Genomic DNA, 10,869 nt, shown 5'->3' on the forward strand with positions numbered 1-10,869 from the left:
TCGACAAGCAACCGAGCCAGCGGCCGACCACTCCGTTAAAACCGCGCGGTTTTAAAAACGGCTCGCAGTTGGCGCGGACCACAAAGCATCGCAGGAATGGAACCGCTGTGGGCGGCCCGGTTACGTACGCTAACTGCGGACGGGAACCAAACACGCTCAACGTCACGATGCAAACGGTGGAAATTTCCGACGAGGGAGGCGATGAGCTGCTTCACCTGTACCTTTCGGCATTTGAACCAACCACCTCCGAAGACGATGTCGCCCAGCTGGTTCGTGATTTTTTGGACATGGAAGATTCGCCGAAGGTCCAGAAGCTGGTGCCGTGTATCCTTCAAAGTTAGCGTCAGACCGGAACTCAAGCAAGTCGCTTTTGGTACGTATGGTACGTGGCCGACGTCGGGCTAAGACCGGGATATACGAAGCAAGGCACTATGGCGACTCCTACTCCTTCCGACACAGTTGCACCCCCGTTTGCCGCTGCCGACATAACCTGTCCCGGTCCTGTGGTCGGAGTGCGAGATAGGAGTTGCCAAACTTGCCCCACAGGCAAATATCCGTATATTAGCAACACTTCCTCTTCCGAACGCCTCCCAATTTTCAGCCCAAGTACCGTTCCCGTATCCACGCGGCGTTTGCCGTCGGCTGAAGCTGTCATGGTGTCACAGCTGATAGACCCCGCGCCGTTGGACAACCCATCGCACCGTGCCGCGCTGCCATCACCGGGACGCTCGCTAGACGGTACCATGGAAATCCCCAATCGCTCCGACGCAGTCGCGCTCCCAGCCAGCGGCCAGCCAAGTCGTCCCGGCCCTGCGTTCGGATGTCGAGAGGGGCTCTTCCAACAACCAACTCCAGGCGAGTACTCTGAGTCAACAGTTTTTTCTTCTCCTGACAATCCCTTGGCTTGCAGCCCTCCACGAAACTTGACCATCTATTACCAGAACATTCGCGGCATGCGAACAAAGACGGAGAAACTGCGCCTTGCCTTGATGTCCAGTGACTACGACGTAGTGGTTCTCACCGAAACCTGGTTGCACGGCAATATTCTGGACTCGGAGTTCTCCGCGATTTACGTCCGACCACGCACCACTCCCGACGTGTACACCTTGCATGCTGAATCCGTTCAGCAAATTCTCGAAAAAGCAACGGATCAAGACGTGGTGGTTGTTGTCGGGGACAACAAACTTCCGGATCTCGTCTGGGTCTTCGATGAAGACGTCGGTGGCTTTCTCCCCGCGAACGCGTCGTCCGATGCAGAGGTGGCTCTCACCGAGTCCTTCCTGGCCAACGGGCTGGTACAAATAAACTTCCTGCTGAACAACCGCTTACTAGACCTCGCCTTTGTGAATGACGCTGCGGCATTTGAGCTGTTACAGTCCCTGAACTCACTCTTACCGATAGACGCCCCGCATCTTACATTCGTTCTGAAGCTAGAGATTTGCGCGCACACACCTGCTTCCGAATCTATCGATCCGGTTGCTGAGGAGTTCGATTTCAAACGTTGCAACTTTGAAACGCTGAATTCAAGGCTAGAAGCTGTTTATTGGAGTACGATGGACACAGCGGGCTCACTGGACGACGCCGTGACAGAGTTCTACGACCAGCTGCTGAACGTGTTACGCGACACAGTGCCAGTTCGAGCCAGGCGATTTCGTTGCCCTTCCAGGACGCCGCCGTGGTGGAACTCGCAGCTTCGGAACTTACGCAACCAACTGCGGAAGGCACGTAAGCGGTTCGTGAATCGAAGCTCGTGGGGAAACAAGGTCACACTCTCGTAGCATAGCATAGCATAGCATAGCATTGGTGTCTACCCGTAGCTGCTACTTCGTTATTGACCAGGACCCCCAAAAATTGCTCCGTGGACCACAGATGAAAAGTAGGAACCAATCATCACCCCATCGCAATTTTCAAAGATCCCTATCATGCTGATCAATACCGACGCCGGCCACGACCAGTGGTAAGACACGGGGAAGTGGATGGGAATGTTAGTCCGATACTTGAGTGATGGGACCGCCAAATCGACTGCGTCTCCGACAAAGTATCACATGAGTTTTGAGGGGTTAGTAAGATGGGTATGAGGTCAGGATTCACTGTGGTAGGAGATGCGACCATAAGAAATTTGTTTATCTGTTGAAATTTTAAAAATCTTAGGCAGCCGGCTGCGGAAAGATACATAATTGATTATTTAAAAAGTTTTTTAGTCGAACGCGTGCCAACCGAGCAGTATTGCTATGGGCTGGACTTATCAGTATATTTTTACTGTTTATACGATAACGCGAGTAAATTAAAAAAAGTTATTCTTCATAAAATGGAAAGTTTGATGAGTTAATACTTAAACTGCCCGTTGGAATACATTTTTACAATCAACAAATTTGAACTACAAGAAAAGAGGACACCACGTAACCGATTGTAATGAAATTAAAAAAAAATAACATAAACGAACTAAACCGGTGGCGGTAGATAATATGACCGAGTGTGAAACATAATCGTTGCTTTCCGATCTTCGACGCTAGAAGAACTTAATTATAAACTCAATCCCGTAATTTTTTTGCTTCTTACCGTCGGCGTGCCATCCGAGCAACGATGCTATGGGAAGGGCTTTCAAAACGAAATGAAATTCAACATATACACGACTACGCGAAGCCTTCTATCAAAAAATTCAAGGAACTTCCACTACTTTCTCGCGGATTTTTTAAATAATCTTAAATCTCAAAAACTATATAAAGAGAACAAAAAAAACTCATCGGCCAACGTACGCGCGAACTAAAAAAATTTAAAAAAGAAGAAGACCAATCACCCCATGCACACAAACAGCAACACAAAAGAGACGAAAATAACACGAAAAAACAGGACTGCGCGTCCTCATAGGCACTGCACTAATGATGCCATTATTTAATTATACTGACCAATCACCCCATGCACACAAACAGCAACACAAAAGAGATGAAAATAACTCGAAAAACAGGAATGCGCGTCCTCATAGGCACTGCACTAATCTACGCGATATGATCACCATATTGACGACAAAAAACGCGATGACCCAATCACGGCGAAAATCGTCAATTACAACCAACAAATTTCCTCAGTGTAAACAAAAAACAAAAACGACTAGCATCTCTTTTCTTGCCACATTACTCAAACACACACAAACACAACACACACACCTGCCTCCATCTCTCCACCAACACCACTCAAGGAGAGTGTCAAAACACACACCATAAAATAGAACGCTCTCACCTGGGTCACGTATGCAGTCGTCTCTCGATCGCTGCCTCTCCTCCCCACCGAGCGACGAGGTGGCACAGAGTCGCCGTCCAGCACCTTTCACCTTTCCGCTGGCCAACCGCATCCTTTTCATGCTTCCAGCAACGCAGTTACTCCCTTCTTCACACCCCTCTCGTGCTCGCGACCAAAACCGAAAGCTCTTTTTGCACACATTTCATTTTAATGCTGCTAACATCATTTTAAGCCCGAGGCAGAGCTTACCCCTCTTCACTGCACACAAGCACGACCCACAAGCTCCCACAAACTGGCCGTGATTTTCGCTCTTCTCTCTTTTCGTCAACAACACCACTACAAACAATCAACCTTACTGTGTGAGTGTGATACGTATCACTGCAGCACCAACGAAAAAAGGGACGCCATTTACCAACAAGCTGTTCGACCAAGAAAAAATCACTTTTTCGCAATTATATCTCAAAATTTGCAGTAATTTCTTCAGCCACATGAAGTTCGACTCTAAACGAGCAATATCTATCACTTTTCAACACGAAAACTTTTTTAAAACACTTGAAATTTTTGAACTAAAAACAGCGCGCACCAAGACCGAACCGAACACGAGCACGACCGCAAAATCCTCGGAAACAAGGTCACACTCTCGTACCTCGAAACTGAGTTTGCTGAGCAACAGGTTACGAGCTACCAGAATTATATCGCAGGAGTTCAGGACAATCTCCAGTCTAACCCGAAGAATTTCTGGTCGTATGTCAAGGAAAGAAGCAGGTGAGAGAAATACCAACAGATGTGTCGTATTGCGAGGAAAAATCGACTTCTTCGGAGGCAGCCGCCAACCTATTTGCACGGTTTTTTGAAACCGTTCACAGCTCGCAAGACCCCACGGTTCCCCCAGAGCAGCTAAACGAACTAGCAACCTACAACATTAACCTCCCGTTGCTCACAGTCTCGGTTGCGGAAGTCAAGAAGGCCCTTGGCTCGGTTGATGCAGCAAAAGGCCCTGTACCGAACCGGATCTGTCGTCAAGAACTGCTGCAGCTCGCTTGCCCGTCCCGTCACAAGCATTTTCAACCGTTCGCTCTCCGAAGGTGCTTTCCCGTCGGAGTGGAAGGTCGCCTCAATTACCCCGATCCACAAATCGGAGAGTCGCGCCAAAGTTGAGAACTACCGTTCGATCTCAATTCTGAGCTGTTTGGCAAAAGTATTGGCAAGATGGAATTCAACCAGCACGTCTCCATCTCCGTGGCCAAATCGTACACAGAAAAAAATATTCCTGTAAATTTACATTATTTATCATGTACCAAAAGGTATCATGATAAATAATGTATATTTACATCTAATTCATTGGAAATTTACATGACTTTCATTGTAAATGTTCAAATTGAAAATCTTCCGAAATCGTGTAAATTTCCAATGAATCTAATGTAAATCTACACCAACCTAAAAAAATTTTTATGCTCCGTTGAATCTAGCATTCGATGTAATTTTTGAATACTAGATTCAACGAAGCAATTTTAAATCGGCACTTCCACAATCGTTAATTTTTCACAATGGTTTAAGAAGCTCATGGTGATGTTAACACTTTTTAATATATATTTACTTTCAAAATTACTCACTTGCGTTAACTCTTTCATATTCTGCAGCCAACTGATGCTTGAACCTCTTTGGCCAGAATCTGGTTGAGATCGTGACCCGTCTTGATTAACTTTAGTTTAATCTGATCCAGCCAGACCCGATTGGTGTGCGTCAGCATTGACTTGTGCAGCGTGATGATCTATTTGTGGAAATGAGAAAGATTATGAGCTAGTGCTCTAGGAAATATGGAGCAACATTTGAAAGGGTAGACAACATTGCCTTTCATTCCATGTGTTTAACACCTAAACTCCCAAGCTCGAGAAAAAGAGGGAATTTGTATGGAAATTTCCCCTTTTTCTCGAGCTTGGGAGTTTAGGTGTTAAGTGGAAAGAAAGCCCGTTAGAGCAAAGTCGTACCGTCCCTTTAAAATGTTGCTCCAGGAATACGACTGCTTTTGTTTATCAGCGCTTTAACAAAACAAAAGCTGAAAGAAACCAAGAGGGTCAACACAAAAAGAGGGTTCGTCATACCTGCGAGTATGCGATGAAGTTGTCCTCGATCGATTTCTTGTCCAAATCGTCGGTCCATTTCTTGAAGGTTGCCTGTTGACTTTGCACGATTTCTCAAATCGGGTGACCAATGAGTGCAAGTTGGTCTCAAACGCAACGGCTTTCCTAGCTGTGCGCGACTTGGTGTTCGTTAAGGGCGTCCTTGCTGCAGAACGCCTTGCCGAACTCTTCGCAAAAATACGGTCGCTCGCCGTTGTAGTCCGCCTTGATGTGGGCCTGCACGTTGACCAGCTTGCTAAATCTGAGGAGGAAAATAGAGACTTTCAGTAGGAGATTTACGATTTTACTTACTCTTTACCGCACCTCTGTACTGTTCCTCGACCTCTTTTTCATCCTCCTCCTCGTCCACCTTCAACCTCGTCAGTACGATCCTTGACCGAATCATCCAGATTTTAAACGCGTCGATCCAAAGATTTCCTTGAAAATAGATTCTTTGTCACGTAAAGGCCAATCTTCACTAACTCTAAACTAAACCTACGTTTTTTCCTATTGGATACCTTCTCGATCTTCAGCTGAACCAGTTCCGGCATGGTAAATTCACCAAAATACCCGCCAGACAACTCGCTTGCCTCTCATCCACGCACTCTACCTCGCTGGTCACTGTTAAGCCCTTCACGCCCTGCGAATCCACCAGTATGGAATCGCTCAAAAAACGGAACCGCAAGCACTGGATGTCACAATCCAGCCGTACGCCGTCATCGTTGGTGGAGGAGGCACAAAATTCCAACATAATATTGCTTGCTTACATTGGCTAAATGTTTGCCAAGGAACGGGTGACGTAAACAACGGCAGATGCTGCAAACAGTAGAACAAATTATGTATAAACTAAATAAATATATCAATAAACAACAAACTTACCTTAAAGATGCGAGTAAACCTAAATATTTAAAGAACGAACGAAAAAATATCGCGAACAACATCAGTGTTTTGCCTTGTTTTGTTTTGGTTGGCTTGACGTTTCTTCCGCCGCCACGGCCACCGCCGAGCCGGCGGCGCCGACGCTCGACGGCGAAAGGTGACAACGAGGGGGTTTTAAAATTGATTTACAAAACGATGACTGTTGCCTAATTAAAGGCCGATTATTTTGAAATCAGCGATAACTTATACAAGCTCTGCACAATGATTTTTTTTTATTCAAGAAAAACAATGTAAATTGATCAAAGACGAAGTGTAAACAAACAGTTTATCCTGCTCACGACAGTTGACGATTTCATTAGGAACGAGCTACTTGTTTACACTTTGTCATTGGCCAATAATTAAGCTCTCAAACTCTGCGCGTAACCTCCAACCACCATAAAATAATTTGTTTTGTTTTGACAACTGTCAGCCTCCACGACATTGCAGTAATCGGAATATATTTACATGGATTCTTTTTTACATCACAAAATGTTTACATTGAATTCATAATTTACATGATTCCAAATTTGTCGATTTGGTACACATTTACATGTTATTGAGCCTTTACATTACATTTAGATTTACATGAACGGGTTTTACATTAGATATATCAGTTTACATTAAATTTAAATGTTACATAGAGCCAATTCACATGTGCAACATTGTTTACATGTAGTGTACAATTACATATTTTTTTCTGTGTACGCTATGCTCGGTTTCCTTCGAAGAAATGCTGCTGGTTTCACCGACGTGAGGGTTCTCAAAACGCTGTACTTCTCGCTAGTTCGCAGTGTGTTGGAGTACGCCGTACCGGTGTGGGCGCCGTATTACGCCGTCCATCAGCAGAAGATCGAGAGTAATCAGCGTCGGTTCGTAAGGTTTGCAGCTCGAGTGTTGCCCTGGAACGACCCTGTGACGCTGGCACCCTACACGAACCTGTACGCTGTTTGTGTTTGACGTCTAGCGGAACAACATCGACTGCAGTGACCTACTCGAAGAAGTCCACATCCGAGTTCCCTCAAGAGAACTTCGGAACCATCAGCTTCTCGACATACCAAGACACACGACGAACTACACAGAAAAAAAAATGTGAATTTACTCGACACGGAAAAAATGAATCACATGTAAACTCAGTTGATGTAAACTTGAGATTCGACGTAAACGGTTGAATCACACGTAAAATCATGTTTTTACGTATAATTTGTTGCAAATTTACATCAAATTGAATTTAAATTTAAATGTTTAATGACGTGCAAAAGTGTTACATCATAAATGATGTAACATTCGGAAATATTTTTTTTTGTGTACGGACACCACAACCCTCTTGACGCCTGCTGTAGAAAGTTCAATCACTCGACTATTTTGAAAATTTTGACTTTAATGTGTGTAAATCTGTGTTTAGAAGTAGAATTTTGTTGCTTAGTTAGTAAGAAACCCTAAAGTCTGCAAAGATGATAAATAAATAATAAATAAATAAAACTCTTCACCAGGACCCGATGGATTAAACTATGATTTTTATAAGACATTCTTTGATGTTTTAAATACAGACATGTTAAACCAGTACATTTCTCAGCCGGAATAATTTCACTCATCCCTAAAAAAGGTGATCCTCATGACCTTAACAATAGGCGACCCATAAGCATGCTTAATACAGACTATAAAATCTTTACTAAAATTCTTTAGAATAGATTACAACCCATGATGAAGAAATTGATTGGCCCTGGACAGTCAGCTTGTATCTCAGAGACATCCTGTGTTAACGTTCTTAGAACATTGCGAAATGTATTAATCAAATCAAAACAGACCAAACATTTTAAAAATCTTTTACTTAGTATCGATCTAGAAAAAGCTTTTGACAGCGTGGATCATGAAGTTCTGTGGAAAATATTGAAAAAGTTTGGACTTCCAGATGGTTTTATTCGCTGCGTTAGTCGTCTCTACAACGTCTAAAGTGTTATTCAACGGTTTTTTACGGATCCTTTCAAAATTGAATGTTCAGTTCGGCAAGGATGCCCATTGAGTATGGCTCTTTTCTGTTTATACATTGAACCCTTGATTCGTATGCTTTTTGAGTCGGTTAAAGGTTGTTTGATAGGCGATTGCTTTGTAAAAGTAATAGCTTATGCAGATGACATTAGCTTACTCATTAACTGATTAGAACTGATTAACTACTTTAGCATTTATGCTAAAATCAAAATCAACACCGGTAAATCTCAGTTTCTGAGATTTAACAACTGTAGTTCAGGGCCACACCAGATAAAAGAAGTCGATGATTTGAAAATACTACACAGACAAAAAAAATCCGGTAAATTTACATCATTTATGATGTACCAAAAGTGCACGTCATTAATGATGCTAATTTACATTATATTCATTGTAAATTTAAGTTTCATCCGACGTAAATGTGCCGAAGAAAAACATTTCGAAACCGTGTAAATTTCCGATGAAAATAACGTAAATTTACCCAAACCAAAAAAATTTTTAGCCCCGTTGAATCTAGAATCCAATGCTTTTGTAGATCGTTGCTTTGGATAGTATACTTTTGGATTGCTTTATGATCAAAATTGAGCATTATACAAACATGTTTCAATACTCAAGAATGTTCATCAAACAATTCGCAAAAGTATAACTTTCAACTATCAATACATCAAAAAGTGTTTGAAAATAAAACCGAAATCTAGATCCAACGGGGCAAAATGGAATAAACAAACAAAGTTTCATTTTTTAACTTCATAGAAGAATTTTAATCTAGTGTGGTGATTTTGCAATACGGAATGTACTTACGCAATTATGTGTTTTGGGGTTACGTCTTTTTTAGGGGTACCATTGGTCGTTAAGTCTCCGTTGACTTAGGAAACACTCAGACTGGTGCTGCACATTACCTAAAAAGAAAGATTCTCCTCTTTAGCTTAATCCTTTGAATGCTTAACATTAAAAAAAATGCTTACGATGGCAAAGACAACGTCGGGTGCACCTTGATGACATTCAGGACCTCGTCGTCGACGGTCTTCTGGTCAGCCTTGCGCTGCTCCGACGGCACGAACTTCACATCCTTTTCAGCGAAGATGTCCTTCTCGGTACAGGTGTTCTTCTTGCACACACAAAAAAATATTTCCGAATGTTACATCATTTATGATGTAACACTTTTGCACGTCATTAAACATTTAAATTTAAATGCAATTTGATGTAAATTTGCAACAAATTATACGTAAAAACATGATTTTACGTGTGATTCAACCGTTTACGTCGAATCTCAAGTTTACATCAACTGAGTTTACATGTGATTCATTTTTTCCGTGTCGAGTAAATTCACATATTTTTTTCTGTGCAGGCCTAGCGGAAGAAACCTTCGTTGAAGCGCTTCGAGATCTTGGGTTTGCACAGATCGACGCGGGTCTTGGACACGATGACGTAGTTCTGCAAGACACGCTGAACCGGGCTGCTGTGCGGGACCGGCAGCAGAAATGACTTTAGGGTATCAGCAGGACGACGCGATTTCCCTTAGGATGACCGCCGACACGATCAGCACCTTAACCTTATTAAATTTTGGCGTCTTGTGGATGTAGCGGTTATGGTTTCGGAAGCACCACTTGACGGACCGCTTACGGATCAGCGACTTGGTCGGCAGGTAGCTATTGTTGTTCTTCACCACCGTTCTTCGCACCGCCGATCTTCTTCACCACCGTAATGGCCACCTTGGGCTTCTTCGTGCGGACCATCTTCAGGCTCTTCAGCGAGTGAAGCGGTGAACCTGCCCTTCTTAAAACTACGCAATCCATCGGCCAACAGCGCATTCTTGCGGCTCGTGCGCTTCTTTTTGTCACCACCGGTTTTGGCCTTTTCCTCTCGAAATTGTAAATAAGTTTTTAAGACTGTCTTTTCACCTTCATACATTCGAACACAAATCGAACAAAATTTAATTTAATCGTCTCCACAAAAAAAGTTACAGCAAACTGTTGTTTGGTGTTTGGTGATGGCCGTTGACGTTTTGTTTCAATGCCATGGCAAATAGACTGGTAAAAGTAGGCATTGAAATGTAGGAGTTGTTGTCGGAGTAAAATGCAAACATTTTTCTTTTGCAGACATTTTCAATATAACCATTTAAATTATAATGTTAAATTTAATGTTATCGACTATGCCTGGATTTATTTTTTATTTTTGGCTTTTGGGTATTTTTAAACCAACAGGTCAAATACCTGTTAAGGCTATGCAAAACACCCAAATAGCAAAAAAAAAATCGGTTTTTTGAACCTTTAAAAAAATACTCATGTCGACAATCGTTTATAAAAAATAATCTTTTTTTATAAGGCTGGTACAAATTTTATTTTAAATTTTTGTCTTTCCCTCCCTTCAAAGTTGGCCCGAAAAATCAGGGCGCAAAAAGATATTTTTTCAGAAAACTTAAAAATTTCAATGGAATTTGAAGTGCAATCAGCTGAAATCAATTTAAATGCATTTTAAATTGATTTCAGCTAATTGCACTTCAAATTCCATTGAAATTTTTAAGTTTTCTGAAAAAATATCTTTTTGCGCCCTGATTTTTCGGGCCAACTTTGAAGGGAGGGAGAGACAAAAATTTGCATTTCTCTTGCGT

The 10,869-nt window shown here is 42.6% G+C and overlaps 1 protein-coding gene and 1 pseudogene across 1 annotated transcript; one reads left to right on the top strand and one right to left on the bottom strand.

Moving 5' to 3' along the window:
* The first annotated feature begins 431 nt into the window (after positions 1-431).
* Positions 432-4,443, top strand: LOC119769079. The gene is made up of 2 exons (XM_038260978.1): positions 432-1,763; positions 3,869-4,443. Exons 1-2 carry the CDS (start codon positions 432-434, stop codon positions 4,004-4,006), a joined length of 1,470 nt encoding a protein of 489 aa, XP_038116906.1. The 3' UTR covers positions 4,007-4,443.
* A 5,165-nt stretch (positions 4,444-9,608) lies between these two features.
* LOC119769080 lies at positions 9,609-10,264 on the bottom strand (annotated as a pseudogene).
* Between the last annotated feature and the right edge of the window lie 605 nt (positions 10,265-10,869).

This window comes from Culex quinquefasciatus, chromosome 3 (genome assembly GCF_015732765.1).
Source record: "Culex quinquefasciatus strain JHB chromosome 3, VPISU_Cqui_1.0_pri_paternal, whole genome shotgun sequence".
NCBI lineage: Eukaryota > Metazoa > Arthropoda > Insecta > Diptera > Culicidae > Culex > Culex quinquefasciatus.